The sequence below is a fragment of the Chionomys nivalis genome, chromosome 1 (genome assembly GCF_950005125.1).
Source record: "Chionomys nivalis chromosome 1, mChiNiv1.1, whole genome shotgun sequence".
Taxonomy (NCBI): domain Eukaryota; kingdom Metazoa; phylum Chordata; class Mammalia; order Rodentia; family Cricetidae; genus Chionomys; species Chionomys nivalis.
In genome coordinates this window covers 111,313,583-111,330,760 of record NC_080086.1, presented here as the reverse complement: position 1 = coordinate 111,330,760, position 17,178 = coordinate 111,313,583, and the positions used below count along the sequence as shown (strand labels likewise).

Sequence of the window (17,178 nt, the reverse complement as noted above, 5' to 3'; positions counted from 1 at the left end):
TGGAAGTAAAGAACTTCCTTTGGGTGGCTCCTACACTAGCAAGCAGTGCTCTTCCACGGTTTGTGCTTCAGTTCCTGCTTCTAGGTTCTAGCCATGACTTCCTTCAGTGATGAACTATTATGTACAGGTATAATGTGACATAAACCCTTCTCTCCCCAAGCTGCCTTTGGTCATGGTATTTCATCACAGCAATAGAAATCTCAACTAAGATTCCTCCTAAGTATCTATGACGTCCATAGCTTCAGTGTTTTGATGGGTTCACAGTATCAAACTTGAATTCCTTCCTGTGGAGTGGATTTCAAAACCAGTCAGAAAGGAGTTAGTTGCCCCCATGACAGTCCTGCCACCATTGCTTCAGTGTACACATCTTGCCTGCTCAGTCACTAATATCTTGTCTTAGTTGCTGTAAGAAAGCACAGGACCAAGGCGATTTACAGGGAGTGTGGGGGAGCACATTTTACTTTCTAGTTCCAGAGGTTTAGAATCCCCAGTGGCAAGAAAAGCATGGCAGCATGTGGCAGACATGGTGGCTAGAACAGGAAGCTGAGAGCTCACACCTTGTAAGCATAAGGCAGAGAACAAACTGCAAGCAGGGGAGGCTTTTAAAATCAGAAAGCCTTCCTCCAGTGGTATACTTCCTCCCAGCAAGGGTGCAGCATCTAAACCTCCCCAAACAACTGGGGATCAAGTGTTCAGATGCTAATACTATGGGAGACATTTCTCATTCAAATCACCGCGTACTCCGAGTACACAGGCGAGTGGGACTGTTAACAATTATTCTTCATCACCTCACATAGACCTGAAGTCCTGTGAAGGATACCCAGTTGGGAAGAAGCTTCCAGCTTAGTTCCTACCTGCACTTCTTCTTTTTCATTCAGTTTGGAACTGCAGAGCAGAGGATGGGGCTACCTACATTCAAGGTGACTCTTCAAATCTCAGCCAAACCTTTCTGGAAGCATTATAGACACCCAGATGTGTGTTTCTATGGTAATTCTAAACCAAGGAGATAATTTAGGCTCACCACCAACTCAGACGCTCTGTGTGATGGTTAGTGTTCATTGATGACATCCAGATTCACCTAGGAGGTGGGCCTTGGGCATGCTTCTGGTCTGTTTTAGGGACTGCTCCCCAGGCTGCTGAGAAGAATGGGTGTTTTGCTGTGTGTGCACAGAATGTTCTGCAAATGTCTGTTAGGCCCATGTGATCAATGGTGCCACTTAATTCCAACACTGGTAAGAATGCAAGGTTAGGTCCATCCGTGGTGGCACACACCTTTAATTCCAGCACTCAGGAGGTAAAGGCTGTTACCCACAGAGCCATCTCACTCTCCCCTGAAATACTTCTACCCATTGTTTCACCCTAAGGTTGTGCCTGTCTTTTGTGGTGAGGAATTTCTTGGTGGCAACAAACAGATGTTTCCAGATGTTTGCTCCAATTTACTAGCCTGTGCCTTTGAGGGCAGAATTGAGACCAATGACATTCAGAGTTATTATTAAAAAGTATGTGTTAATGCCTACCATTCTGTTGTGTTTTTTACCCTTTCTTAAATATTATTCTAGCTTGTTCTATTTTTCCTGGGCACCGTGGACTGCTTTTTTTCTTCTCTTCATTCTGAAGGGTGCTGTCAGGTATCTTCCATAGAGCTGGCTTGGTGCTCATACATTCCTTTAGTCTATTTTTACCCTGGAAAGTTTTTCACTTTTCTTCCATTATGACAGATAGATTTGCTGGGTGCAGTACTCTGGGTTGGCAGTTGTTATCTTTCACGACTTTAAATAGATTACTGCACACCCTCGGGCTTTTGTTCTTTCAGCTGAATGGATAATGGTGTTGTTCTGACAGCCTGCCTTAAAAGTAAATCCGAGTTTTCTTCTTTCAGCTCTCATACCCAGTTCTCTCTTCTCCCACCTATGCTCCCGCCGGTATTCCCTACCGCCCCGCCCCGCCCCGCCCCCTCCCGTCACGGCCAACTCCAGCTTGACCCCTCCCATCTGCTTCCTATCTGAACTCTGGCTCCTCAGCTGGGAGTTTCAGTTTCAGAATCAATCCCACCCTGACCCAGTAGGGCTAAATTCTTTGTTTCTTGTCTCCACTCAGAACTTGGATTACTTGGAGGCTCGACTTGAATTCTGCCAGGCTGTGCAGCTGGTGGGCAGAGGCTCCAAGTCTCTTGGTTCTGCACTGAGAAATGCTGCCATGCTGTGCCCCAGCCTGCTGTGCAGAGGGCCTGCAGAGGGCGAGAGAGGCTGGAAACTTTGGCTCTTAAGACACCGTTGTCCTGGCTGAGATAGAAGGTTCTCAGAACCTGCTGCCTGCCTGGGAAGGTCACTCTAAATCCGCTTCGGGTTGGCTCAGCCCCCTCATTTTGGCCTCTTGCCCGGGCTGGGTGGAGACAGCTAGGCCTGGGGGAGGATTGGCTCAGCCCAGATCATCAGTCCACATACACACACACACACACACACACACACACACACACACACACACACACACAGTCCGAAGCCAGAAACTTAAGCATTTCCGGAGAAGAAGAGAGGAGGTCCCCAGGGACTCATTGCTCCAGAGAGAAGGTGCCAGGCTTGGGGACACAGGGAAGGCCTTGACTGAATAGTGGAAGCTCTGTCTACAGCCAGAGTGACTCCAGGGAGTCCGCTGGTTCTGGAGGTCCATGGTTTCCCAGTTACTACGCCACTTCTCAGTGCTTCAGTCGGGGCCAGTCTAAACTCTAGACAGTTCCTAACTGCCTGTCGCTCTTTTTTGTCCCCCTCTCTCACTGTCTCTCCCCTGCATTGCCCTGGGTGTCTCCTCTCCTTTCTCTATTTCAGTCCCCCCCCCCCCCCCCAGTGACCCAGGCGGCTCACCTCTGTTTCCTGGACCTCAGAATTTCACGCTCTGCCTATTTGCCCTGCAGGATGCTACAGCTGAGCTTGTCCTGGCTGGGACTGGGGCCCGTGGCTGCCTCCCCATGGCATCTTTTGCTGCTGGGTGGGGCCTCCTGGTGCCTGGTTCGAATTCTGGTCTGGATCTATACCTTCTATGAGAACTACTGCCGGCTCCGCTGCTTCCCTCAGCCCCCTTTGGGGCACTGGTTTTGGGGTCACATGGGCATGGTGAGTATGGTGGCAGGTGGGCCTGGGGTGTTCTCACAGGGTCAGGAACGGTTCTCAGGAGTCTGGGGGTTGGGAGAGGGCTAGGGGCCTACAACAGTAGTAGTGAGGGAGGCCCAGGGGTCCCTCTCTACTCTCACACAAAGCAGATCCTCTCCTTGCCTCTGTCCACACTGTGTCCTGATGCTTTCTTCTTCTTCCTCCTCCCCCTCCTCTTCCTTCCCTTTTGGCCTTCCCTAGCTAACTTTGGGCCACATTCTCATCAGGACTCATGGTCTGAGGTTTCTTCCTGTCATTTGTCCAGTCCTGTTTTATGTTGTAGTTAGAGGCCCCCAAGACAGGTTGCATAGGACTGAGCCCCCTTCCCCACCTGCTGTCCTCACTACCCTCTATTGGGCTTCCGGCCTTCTAGTGGACCACATGTGATAGGACCCTTCCTGGCCCATCCCTGCTGTCCTCAGGCCAGTGCCTGTACCTCTCCGAGATGCCTTTTCCCCTGTGGGAATGAGGTATGATCCTTCTACCTCCGCCCAGAGGACCCTGAATGTCAGAAGACAGAAGCAATCTCCCCTCTCCAACAATTCAGGTTCTGTCCTTCCTTACTTATCTAGCTCTCCATTCTCTAAGTGTGTCAGAGGCCTCCACTGGCTGAGCTGTGTCGGAGTTGAGCACTCTGTTTTCCTTTGTGGGGTCAAGATGAAACACGGAATGTCCCAGGTTCCCCACGAAAGGGTTCCATCACTATCCCAACCACTTCTTCTTCTTTTTCCCTGTGACCCCTTCCATTATGATTACACTTTCTGGGAACGGTTTCTTAGTCTCATATCTGTGTCTCTTGCTTAGATTTCAGTGTCTCTACCTCCGATGGCATTGATTCAAGTGTGGCTTTTCCCTTACCTCTCACCGCGGCCCTCTTTCCTTCTAGCTTCCCTGTCTGCTTTCCCTTATCTCATATCTCCTCAGGACTTCCTCCCCTCTACCTCCCAGTCCAGAAACTTCCTTTCAATCCCTTTTATTAGGCAGGGTTAAGTCAAGCTACTCAAGTTAAATTTTCCTCTTAGGGCTGGGCAGTGGTGGTTCATGCTTTTAATCCCAGCACCTGGGAAGCAGAGGCAAGGCGGATCTCTATGAGTTTGAGGCCAGTCTGGTCTACAGAGTGAGTTCCAGGACAGTCAAGGCTACACAGAAAAACCTTTTCTTAAAAAAAGAAAGCAAACAAACAAAAAAGATTTCTCTCTTAGGACATATTTACAAGCTTTTAGATGGGTTGTCACCACTGGAGCTGGGAGACTAAGCTCATTTTGTTTTTATTTGTTATTTTATCTAGAAACATTGGAAGCAACTAGCTGGCATATTATATTCCTTATTTTCCCAGTCATGTTAAAAAGTTTTATATAGAGAGTCATTACCGCCTTGCTCCTCTCAGTGGGTGAATCAGAATTATCAGAGCATTTATCTTGCATAATTCTTTAAGCAGTTCACACCACTGGTTATCAGTAGTCTCTGAACTACCAAGCTTTCAGCAATGGTATCAGTTAGTGTCTGGCTAACATGACCAAAAGCAACCTTAGGAAGAACTGGTTTACTTTCATTCAAAGTTCCAGAGTCCATCATAGTGGGAAGACCTGGCAGGAGGGCAGGAAGCAGAAAGCTCACATTTCATCCATAACTAGAACAGAGAGGGAGACAGGGAGAGAAGGAGAGAGAGAGGGAGAGAGAGAGAGAGAGAGAGAGAGAGAGAGAGAGAGAGAGAGAGAGAGAGAGAGAGAGAGAGAAGTAGCACAGTCTATAAGACCTCAAAACCTGTCCCCGGTGATCTACTTCCTTCAGCAAGGCTCCGCCTCCCGAAGGTTCCATAACTTCCCCAAACAGCACCACCAATTGGGGATCAACAACTGGGGATCAAGGGTCCCATCTTATGTGGACATTTCTCATTCAAACCACTAAAGCGACTTTATAGTTAATCAAATTGCAGAGTTAGCACCAAATTCCAACAGCCTATTAGAGAAAAAGTCCTTCCTTCCTTCCTTCCTTCCTTCCTTCCTTCCTTCCTTCCTTCCTTCCTTCCTTCCTTTTATTTTTCCAAAGACAGGGTTTCTCTGTAGCTTTGGAAGCCTGTCCTGGAACTAGCTCTTGTAGAGCAGCTGGCCTCAAACTCACAAAGATCCGCCTGCCTCTGCCTCCCGAGTGCTGGACTTAAAGGCGTGCGCCACCACCGCCCGGCCCTGAGAAAAGTGTTCAGTTTCCTTCGAGCCACTCCTGGCACCACAATTTGAGTTAGTCAAGGTTCTCTACAGGAACAGGCTCACTACAAAGTATTTGTAGTTTAAAAGAGACTTTCTGGAATGACGCTCCACTAAAAGGTCCTGGATGAACTCAGCCACCCATCATGTTTTCTTGATCACAATGATGATGGACAGTTGGGTGACGTGTAAGCTCCCATCCATCCACCCCACCATCCCTCTTTTGTTCTTCTCCAGCCTGCTCATTCGTCATAGCTTCATGGACAGAGTCTTCATACGCTGCCCCCTCCCTCTGCCTGCTCCTTATTCTTGTCACCTTGTCATTTCCAGGTCCTCAAATCCTGGCCCCATGAAATCTTTCTCGCCACGGCTCTCTGCTGTTCTGTCTCTATCATTCTTCCAAGGATCTCTTTTCATTGTTCTAGGATGAGACTTCCCTGGTCTCCCCTGATTTCCCTGTGGTCCCCCTGTGTCCACTTTTGGGTCTTCCCTCCCCTAAACTTTGTACATCGGATCTTTCACTATCTTCTCCCTTCTCTTTCCCAAGGCTGCTTACTTACATGGGGATCCAGCACCTAAGCTGGCTGTCAGTTCTCTCCTGAGGGGAGTTATTTCTTTCCCCTGGGACAGAGTTTCTCTGTGTAGCCCTGGCTGTCATGGAACTCACTCTGTAGACCAGGCTGGCCTTAATCTCACAGAGATCCACCTGCCTCTGCCTCCTGAGTGCTGGGATTAATTCTAATCTCATTTTCCTTCTGAACTAAGAACCAAGACTATAGGTGTCTCCAAGTATTCTTTGCTTCAGAACTGCAGAGGCACTTGGCCAGTGCTGGGGAAAATTAGCTGAGTTCACTCTGAGTTTATATGAATGATAAGGAGAGAGGGGGAAGAGATCAGAAGAATCAGATGTAAAAAAATATAATAAAGACATATGAAGAGGCATACAGAGGCAAAGGAGAGAGGGAGAGAGAGAGAGAAAGAGAGAGCGAGCAAAAGAGAGCCAGAATGATACAGATACACAGAGAGAGTTACACAAAGTGGGACAGATAATTGGTGGTATATACACAGATACACTCATAAATTTAATTATATCTAAGATATTTTACCTCTCTGTCAGTTATCTATTATGTATTCCTATTCCCTTTATTTATCTATTAAGTATCATATCTATTAATCATTTGTGTATTCATACTTATCCATCAATTTTCTATCTATCTATCTATCTATCTATCTATCTATCTATCTATCTATCCATCCCAAAAACAGAGAGAGGTTGAAGAGATTGCTCAGTGGCTAAGAACCCCTGCTGTTCTTGCAGAGAAGCTGACTTCAGTATCTAGACCCCATATCAGGCAGTTGGCATCTGCCTGAAACTACATTTCCAGTTGTTCCAACACCTTTTTCTGGGCTACATGGGCATCTGCATAAAATATGTAGCTATATACACATATACAAATAATAAACCAATAAATCTTAAGAAACAAGACAAGCTGGGTAGTGGTGGTGCACCTTTTATCCCAGCACTTAGGAGACAGAGACAGGCAGAATTTTATGAGTTTGAGGCAAGCCTGGTCTACAAAGTGAGTTCTAGGACAGCAAAGGCTACACAGAGAACCTTGTCTCAAAAAACAAAATAAAAAATAAAAAAAGAGAGACAGGAGAATAAGGCTTCAGAGAGAGAGAGAGACAGAGAGACAGAGACAGAGAGACACAGAGACACACAGAGACACACACAGAGCTATGTATATAGATATAATAAATGCATATAGAGACATAAATTTAAAAAAGGATGTACACAGTTTAACCCAGGTTTCCAGGTTGATTTAGCAAGAGCCATAGCTGAATGAACCAATGAGAAGTCTGAGAGTGGTGTGTGATTTGATTGGCAAGAAAATGTGACTATCTGAGGCCCCCATCAAGACTAACCTTCGCCTTCTCCATCCCCAGGTCAAAAGCAATGAGGAAGGCATGCAGCTGATGACTGAACTGGGCCACTACTACCCTGATGTCCACCTCTTTTGGTTTGGGGCCTTCTACCCCATCCTGAGGCTCACTCACCCCAAGTTCATTGCTCCCGTGCTCCAGGCCCCAGGTATTTTTCCCCAGGATCCAATGACTGGTCTGTTCTCTTCCTTTTCTCCCAGCCTTTCCATCCGTGCACAGGCCAGGTGGGCAGGAGAGAGTGAGCCATGTCTAATAGAAGCCACAACCCTGTGACTAACCTGACTGACCCTGAAAAAGGCTTTTGGTTCCTTTAGATCCTGAGTTCTGTTGAGTGAGTGATGGAAATTCAGCTCAGTGTTGTCTTAGGAAAGAAAGAAGTTCTACTGGCTAGTGGTGTAGCTTTGTAGTGGGCTGCTTCTCTGCAATGTGCAGAGCCTTAGTCTGCATGCCTAGGCACTGAAATTAAACAAACAAACAACAACAAAAGAACAGCTAAAGAAATTTGTTGGCAGAAAAATCCAGGGAGAGTGCTCTTCAAGCACATCTGGGTTCAGGTCTCAAACATGCTGCAGGATCTTTATCTCTTGGTTCCATCTTCCTCTGGGATGATTTCACGCTCATCTGGGGAAAGGTGACCCCTAATGGCTCAACCCCTTGAAAAAAATCCATGTGGGTCCAGGATGAGTTCTGGGACTCCCTTAACTTTGCCTCATTTGGGTGAAAGGACAGATTCTTCATCCCTCACTGTGACTTGATTGTCTCATACTATTTTAGACATAAAATGACGAATAACAAGACTGTATTTTTTTTTTTCGGATGGGGTTTCTCTGTTGTAGTCTTATCTGTCCTGGAACTCACTCTGTAATGAGGCTGTCTTTGAACACAGCTTGCCCCTGCCTTCCAAGTTCTGGGGTTAAAGGCATGAGCCACGACTGTCAACCTGTTTTGTGAATTCTTCAACAGAAGCAAAGCAGAAAAGGACACATGAGTCTTCATAGCACTTTCTTAAAACGAAAGCAAAAGGCGAGAAGGTCTTTTGCATACTTAGGGTATGATCTTTCCCTACTTTTTAATCCTTGACAAAACATCTCTAGTAAAGAAATAAAATAAAATATGAAGATCTGCTGGGTGTAGCGTGCACCCCTTTAAGGCCAGTGGTAGGGAGGCAGAGACAGGTAGATCTCTGTGTGTTCAAGTTCCATGGGTCTATAAATTTATTTTTCACAAACAGACAAAGAAATCCATTTAATGGCCATTTGTCATAGAATTCAGAATATAGCATGGACAAACACCGTTACAGGCTTTCATCATTTTATGGGCTCATTAGCATAATTAGATCAATTTATTAGGACACCTCTCAAGAGGTTGTTGCCAGGAATGGAGGTTATGACCGCCCTTCTAACAGAGATCTAACACAGACGAGATAGACCAGAACTGAACAGAGCAGAAGGGTTTAGAGTTCAGGAAACTGATGCCCAAAGAGGCACACAGCCCACCAGGGATTCCACCCACCTGAGTTTAGTGTCTTACAGTTGCTTCAGCTGCTTCTGATGAAAGGGACCTTAAACTGGAAAGTGACTCAGGACGGAGAGAGGGTGGGTGGAGTACTTCAGGAGATCTGGATGGGTTCAGCTGTGTGTGGCTGGCGCTGGAGCTGCTTGATGGCTGGGGGGCGGGCAGTGGCAGTTCTTGGAAGGAGCACATGGGGCCAGCATCCTGTGGTCTTTGAGGATAGGGGAGCCTTTAACTCTAAATACTCAATGCTTAGCAGGTATAAAGGAGGATACATGAAAATTATGGGGCATGTTTAGGTCACATTTGGAGTGTGAATGGGACACATTTAAATCCTATCTGGGGTTATCTAAAGGGCACAATTTGATCATGTCAGACTGTTGCATTCCAATGCTAGACCATACTGTATCATCTCAGGGAAGATCAAATATGTTGTGTTCCTAACTGTGTCCCTGTCTTACCTTCAGGATGTGTCAGGACATGTCAGAGAGTGTGTCCCAGATCTCTGTAAAGGCATCTAAGGGTGTCGTACTGGGGTTCAGATGTGGAGTATGTGCTGGACTATATAGCAGCCATGTGAAGGCATGTTGGGGCATACTGTGCCCTGTCAGGCTGATGTTGGCTCTCTCTGCTACTGCAGCCTGGTCTAGCCTCGTCTCAGGTCCTTCCTCCTTCTAGTTTCCTTTGTCCCTTTCCCTTTCCTGCCTTGCTGGACTTGGAGGGGAAGTGCACAGCCTTGGGGCTGAGAGTCCCCACCCACTCCCCAAGTTCACATTGATTTCTTCATGGCCCCTGATTGTCCATCACGGCAGCTGCAGTGGCCCCTAAGGAAATGACTTTCTATGGTTTCCTGAAGCCATGGCTGGGTGAGTACCTCAAGGTCAGGGTTAGGAGACATCCCTGTGGGCCCAGAGAAAGGTGCCACCCTTGCTTACGGCCATGGCTGCCCTCCTAGGGGATGGGCTGTTGGTGAGCACTGGAGAGAAATGGAGCCACCACCGCCGCCTGCTGACACCTGCATTCCACTTTGACATCCTGAAGCCCTATGTGAAGGTTTTTAATAAGAGTGCGAACATCATGCATGTAAGTTTGCATGTATTTGTTTGTATGGGATAGTTTTCTTTAAGATTACATATTTTTAAATTATATATATATATATATATATATATATATATATGTTTTATGTGTATTGGTGTTTTGCCTGCATGTATGACCATACATTCCTAGTGCTTGTAAAGTCCAGAAGAGGGCACTGGATATCCTACAACTGGAGTTTCAGACAGTTGTGCGTCACTATATAGGGACTGAGAATCAAACCTGGATCCTCTGTAAGAGCAACAAGTGCTCTTAACTTCTGATCCACCTCTTCAGCCCCGTGTGGAGTTACTTCAGTAGGCACACACTGGTTGACATTTATGGAGTACCTGCTATCTATCCGCAATACCATGCCAGTTCCACGATCTATGTTGTCTGTTGTAATTCCTGCACCATCCTGAGGTCGAGGCGACTATGACAGTTACATCATAGATGAGGGAACTGGGGCCATACGGCACTAGGTTCATCAGCAGTAAGTGTGAGTGGTGGAATGTGGCTTATGGGACAACAGATGCGGTCAAATTAATTGTTACTGAAGGCGTACCAAGTGGGAACCAGGAGAGAGAAATGTGCTGACCAGAGGCACACAGGCATTAGACTTGAACTCAGGGTTTCTGATTCCCAGCGTGTCTTCTTTTCTTCCATCCATGTCTGGCTTATTATGGAGGCAGACAACCAAGTGTGTGCCCTCCCCCCCTTCTCTCTCTCTTCTCTCTCTTTCTCTCTCTCTCCCTCCTCTCTCTCCTCTCTCACCTCTCTCTCTCTCCCTTCCTCCCCCCCCCCCGTGTGTGTATGTGTATATGTGTCTACCCCAGTGTTTGGAGTTAGGGAGGGGCGCAGGATCCAATGCCTTGCTCTACTTCCTTCTCTGGCCAGGCCAAGTGGCAGCACCTGACCGCCAAGGGCAGCGCCCGTCTGGACATGTTTGAACACATCAGCCTCATGACCTTGGACAGTCTGCAGAAATGTGTCTTCAGCTTAGACAGCAACTGTCAGGAGTGAGTCATTGTCTTTGTCTGGGAACCTGAGCTGTGGACCAAGGCAGGAGGTTGGAGAGAGAAGACTGGCCAGAGGGAACAAAGGGGACTCCCTGGAGGATGTGGGTCATAACAGGCATTAAAGGATGGTGAAGGGAAAGAGTCGGTGCTGCTCTTTCAGGGAAGTAAGATAGCCTGGATAGAGGTAAGGTGTGGCTAAGCAGTAAATGAAGCAAGCAAAGCTGGGCGGTGGTGGCGCAGACCTTTAATTCCAGCACTTGGGAGGCAGAGACAGGTGCATCTCTGTGAGTTTGAGGTTAGCCTGGTCTACAGGACAGGCTCCAAAACTACACAGAGAAAACCTGTCTCAAAAAACCAAAGCAAACAGATAAGAAACAAACAAATAAAGTAAATCAGTCAATCAATCAGACAGGCGGGGGGGGGGGGGGGTTCCTGTCACTATCTTAGTGAGACAATTGAAGAAGGAAAAGCTGATGCCGGCTCCCGGTTTCAAAGGTTTCGGTCCATTCTGGTAGGTGGGGCAGGGCATCATGGAGCCCCTCCCATTACGAAGGCCAAGAAGTGAAGAGGGAGAGGTAGTCTGTCCTAGCAAGCTGCCCTCTCTGTGTTCTGTTCTTCCTTCTGGGCTCCTAGCCCGTGGGACGAGACTGTCCATATTAGGGTGGGCTTTTGCCCCCTCAGCCAGTGCTCTGGGGAACACCCTTATAGACAAACCCAGAGATGTGCTTTATAAGGGCTAGGGATAGGGCTCAGTCAGTGATGTGCTTGCCACCCAAGGCCACAGACTTGAGTTCTGATCCCAAGCTCCCCAAGCCAGTGTGATTGATATCTGCGATCCTGTGCTGGAGGGAACTATAGACAGGGGAAATAACTGGAGCTCATCAGCTAGCAGAGTCAGTGAGCTTCCAGTTCAGTGAGAAACCCTTTCTCAGAAATCAAGGCGGAGCTACGTGCTGGTGGCCGTGCCTTTAATCCCAGCACTCTGGAACCAGAGGCGGGGAAATCTCTGTGAGTTCAAGGCCATTGTGGTCTATAGAGCCAGTTCCAGGTCAGGCTCCAAAACTCCCTGTCTTGAAAAAACCAAACCAAACCAAAACAACAACAACAACAAAAAAAAAACTCAAGGTGGAGTGCAATTGAAGAAGATACCTGAGGGCAACCTCCAGACTCCACATGCATGTGCACATATGTGTATCAGCACATGTACGTGAGACAACTACACGTCATGTACATATAAGACATGTGTGAGTGTGTGTGCATGTATGTGTACGTGCACACACACATGCGTGCATGCACACACAGACACACTGAAAATAAGTGATTTTGTCTAAGCACTTCTTAATCTAATCAAGCTGATAGTCAAGGTTAATAATCACAAGGAATCTACAAAGAGAGTTACAGGACCCTGTCTCGAAATTTGCCCCCCTGAAATGTAAAAAAAAAAAAAACTCCCCCAATCATGAGGAGTTAACAGTGCCCTTCCCCCCGTTGCCTTCCTGCATCACTTGCTTTTCTGTTGCTGTTATAAAACGCTATGGTCTTTTAGAAGGAACAGTATATTTTGGAAGACCGTTCTGAAAGGGAAATCCATAATGCAAGGGAGGCATGGTACTTGGAGCAGGAAACTGCCCCACCACGTTTCAGCAGCTGCACCCAGAAAGCAAGGAGCACAGAGTGGAAGTGGGGCAAGGATACAGATTCTCAAAGTACACCCCACCAACAAGGCTTTAATCCTAAAACCTCCCTCCCTCCCTCCCTCCCTCCCTCCCTCCCTCCCTCCCTCCCTCCCTCCCGCCTTCCCTCCCTTCCTTCTTTTTTTTCTCTTTTTCTTTCCCTCCCTCTCTCCTTCCTGCCTTCTTCCCTTCCCTTTCTTAATGGTATCTTTCTATGTTGTCTAGGCCAGCTCAGAATTGAACAGATACTTCAGGTTGAACTTGAATTCATGATTCTTCTGCCTCCCTCTCCCAGGTGCTGGGATTACAGCCAGAAGCCACCATGTCTATTTAGTGGGCAGAACTTAAGGATGTTGTATACCCAGGAAGAAGGGCATGAACTCCTCTCTGAGTTTTCCAAGCAGTCATGGAAGGCATTTAAGCAGTTGAGAGTCATAGTCACAGCTAAGATCAGACAATTGACCCAGTAGAGGAATGTCATGTAGACACAGGATTCAAGGGATCTGAAGAAGAGGCTATGAACTTGATTGCAAGAAATCAGGAAAGAAAAGATGGAGCAGATGCTGAGTGAAAGAATGGTAGGAACAACCATATCTACCTTTGAGTCCTGGTGGACCAGCTACTCACGAGGAATAGGGAGCAGGAGAGGTGTGCCTGGCTAGAGCCCTTTTCTGGATAAATTATGCTTCTGTGACTCTGGCTGAAACTTCTTTGGAGTTTCATGTATGTTACATTGCTTTCTATCTCTGGCCTGCCCTGCAGGTCTCCCAGTGAATACATTGCTGCCATTTTGGAGCTCAGCTCCCTAATAATGAAACGGCACTTCCAGCCCATCCTCTATGTGGACTTCCTGTACTACCTCACTGCTGATGGGCGGCGCTTCCGCAAGGCCTGTGACCTGGTGCACAACTTCACAGATGCTGTCATCAGGGAGAGACGCCGCACCCTCTCCAGCCAAAGTGTTGATGAGTCTGTGAAGGCCAAGACTAAGTCTAAGACTTTGGACTTCATTGATGTGCTCTTGTTGGCCAAGGTGGGCTTTTGTGGGATCTCAACTGAGAACTTAAGCAAGAACCTTGACATTAAATGTTAGATAGAAGTTGTACTTGATCAAGAGGGTATTTGGGGAAGCAATAGATAGTGATTATAATAAGTGAGGACAGGATACAGAGACATTTTAGAAGTGCTTCTGTTGAGCGCTGTGTGGAAGGCGTGGTCAATAGCAGAAAACCAAGGAGGGAAGTGTGGGACCGACCCTGGAAAGGACAGGGAAGGCACAAGGGGACAAGAACCTGTCTCAGGTCAGCGTCACTTCTCAGACATGGAATGAGTTGAGGGTACTAGTTTTGTCTTCAGGATGAACATGGAGAGGAGCTGTCTGACGAGGCCATCCGAGCAGAAGCTGACACCTTCATGTTTGGAGGTGAGGATCCCCGTGTAGGTCTACAGTGGCGGTAAGAGTCTATCAATCCCAGTTAGGTATTGGGAGGAGACACCAGATCCCTCCATTCAACCATTCACCCTCCCCCCTTTCCTTGAGGTGCTAAAGCAGCCCAGACACTCAGACCTTCCTGTGCGCCCCTCAGGTCATGACACCACCGCCAGTGGGCTCTCCTGGACCCTGTACAACCTGGCGAGGCACCCGGAATACCAGGAGCGCTGCCGGCAGGAGGTGCGGGAGCTGCTGAGGGACAGAGAACCCGAGGAGATAGAATGGTGAGCACAGGTTCAGTGCCATGAATACAGTTGTGCACCAGAATGGTAGTTGATATTTTTGATTTGTACAGTCTCACTGATTTATTTATCTGTGTGTGACTGTATTGGGGGTGTGCATGTGCCAGGAACACATGTGGAGGTCGGAGGACAACTTTCAGGAGTGGGTCTGTCCTACCATGTGGGTTCTAGGGACTGAACTTGGGTGGTCAGGATCAACAGCAAGTGTCTCTGAGGAGTCACCTCCATGGCTCTACTTTTAATTTTTTTTTTTTTGTCTAGTTATAAGCTGGCCTGGAACTCACTGTTCTCTTCTCCTATGTCTCCCTCTTAGGATCACATGAGCAGCTTGGCCATCTTTTGTTAAATCTCTACTGTCTGACCCCTGAGAATTCCTAGATCATAGCCTCAACGCTTCTCTTGGGTTATGTGTCCTTTGTTTGTTGATTTGAATCACTCTCTCTCTCACACACATACATACATATACATAACATACACACTCACCCCCTCACACACTCACACACAGTCACACACATTCACCCACATACACACACACAATACTCACTCACACACACATGCTCACATACACACTAACTCACACAATTCACCCACATACACACACACACACACTCACACAGTACTCACTCACACACACATTCACCCACATACACACTCATACACACATGCTGATATACACACTCACTCACACATTCACCCACATACACACTCTCACACCCACTGACACACACATTCACCCCCACACACGCTCACACACACTCACCCACGCATACACACATTCACCCACATACACACTCACACACACTCACCCACACATTCACCCACATACACACATACATGCTCACAACCCACTTATCCACTCACACACACATTCACCCACATAAACACTCACACACACACTCACACACACTCACCCACAATTCACCCACATACACACTCACACATATACACACACACTCACACACAATTCACCCACATACACACTCACACACATTCACCCACCCACCCACTCACACACATGGACCCACATACACACTCATACACTCACCCCCCACACTCACACACAAACACATGCTCACACATATGTCATTGTAACAGGCAGACAGGATTGTAGGCATGCCTGAATCACTCCTTTGAATACTATTCATGGTATCTCATGACATATAGATTCTTCAGTTGTATGAATAATATACCGCCCTTTCCTTCTGGTCTTTCAGTTCAGGCTTTTGGAGTTTTAAGAATTCTTGGGTGTTCTGTCATGAGACTGTCCCTTATGCTGTCTTACTTGGATTTTGTAGATTTTTCATTCTCCTTAATCAGTCCGATAAGGGGTGGGGCACATGGAGAACTGGTGAGTGGGTACAGAATTGCAGTTAGTCGGGGACGCTCCCCACTCTAGCCCAGTCGGAGTTAGCAATAACCTGCTGTGCATTTATTCTCGCCTCAAAGAAACGATAAATCTTGGAATGCTAGATGTGAATAACCTACGTTATAGGCCCAGTTTTTCAGATGCAGTGGAAAATCCATGCTCTAGTCAGAATAGGCAAGCATTTATTTTTCACTTATTCACTCTTAAAAAGATTAATTTTATTTATGTTCGGGTGTGGGTATGTACACATGTGCCCCTCAAAAACCAAAAGGGTTCAGGTCCTCTGGAGATGGAGTAACTGGTAGTTGTGAGCTGCCCTGTGTGGATGCTGGGAAGTGAGATGGGGTCCTCTAGAACAGTGGCGAGCACCCTTAACCTTGCTGAGACACAGTCTCCTAAAGCTAAGGCTGGCTTTTAACTCAATGGGTAGCCTAAGCTGGCCTTAACATTGTGATCCTCCTGCCTCCAACTACTAAATCTTGAGTGCCTTCATTTAACTTTTAAAGGTCTTTCACATAAGTGTATGTGATAATTCTGTTTTGGCAAAGATACCTTTTGATAAGTATGTTTTTCTTAGAAATGTTCCTAAAAATATTAAGTAAATTTTCCCACTTTTTCTTTTTTGTTTTGATTTTCTAATGTTTTAATCTTTGAATTAGAGTCAAGGGTAGTGAGTGGCTCACTCCTCTTCTCTCAGCACTGGTGAGGCAGAGGCAGGAGGATCGGTTCAAAGCCATCCTCCACTTTATAGGGAATTCAAGGCCAGCATGGGCTATATGGAGACCTTGTTTAAACAACAACAACAACAACAACACAGTGTATATCCAGGTATGGTAGCACAAGTCTTTTAAGTCCAACACCTGCAGAGGCAGGTGTATCTCTGAGTTTGAGGCCAGCCTGGTTTACAGGGAATTCTAGGGTAGCCACGGCTACTTAGTGACACCTTGTCTGAAAAACTAAGTAAAATCTATAAACAGGGCAGGGGAGATGGCCCAGTGGGAAATGTACTTCCTGCTAGCATGAGGACTTCAGTTTGGATTCTTAGAATCCATGTAAAAGGTTCAGGGAGCGGGAGATTGGATTGTGTTGGACAGCCGGTCTAACCTAACCGTCCAGTTCTTACATGCAGGGAGAGACACACTGTCTCAAAACAGAAAATACAGAAGGATAGAGGGAGACGCCCAAATGTGACCTCTGACCTACAAACACATACACACACAAATAAACAGCATAAAATGAACAAGTATGTTTGATTCATCTTTTTTTTTTTAAGATTTTATTTATTTATTATGTATATAACATTCCATGTATGCTTGTATGCCATTAGTGGGCACCAGATCTCATTATAGATGGCTGTGAGCCACTATGTGGTTGCTGGGAATTGAACTCAGGACCTCTGGAAGAGCAGTCAGTGCTCTTAACCTCTGAGCCATCTCTCCAGCCCTGTTTGATTCATCTTAACTTTGTTATAGAACTAATAATCACGGGGAGGCAGTAGGAATTTCAGCA

The 17,178-nt window shown here is 46.9% G+C and overlaps 1 protein-coding gene across 3 annotated transcripts in view; it reads left to right on the top strand.

Annotated features, from left to right (window-relative positions):
- The first annotated feature begins 2,471 nt into the window (after positions 1-2,471).
- The window catches only part of LOC130879387 (cytochrome P450 4F6-like), a 36,868-nt gene continuing 22,161 nt past the window's right edge, over positions 2,472-17,178 (top strand). For 2 of the 3 annotated variants that reach the window (XM_057777880.1, XM_057777861.1), the window contains exons 1-9: positions 2,570-2,661; positions 2,909-3,107; positions 7,295-7,439; positions 9,616-9,669; positions 9,759-9,886; positions 10,775-10,896; positions 13,332-13,602; positions 13,926-13,992; positions 14,156-14,285. In XM_057777880.1, the coding sequence (XP_057633863.1) occupies positions 2,910-3,107; positions 7,295-7,439; positions 9,616-9,669; positions 9,759-9,886; positions 10,775-10,896; positions 13,332-13,602; positions 13,926-13,992; positions 14,156-14,285 (1,115 nt within the window). In that variant the 5' untranslated portion in view covers positions 2,570-2,661; position 2,909. The other variant, XM_057777872.1, reaches the window with a different exon arrangement.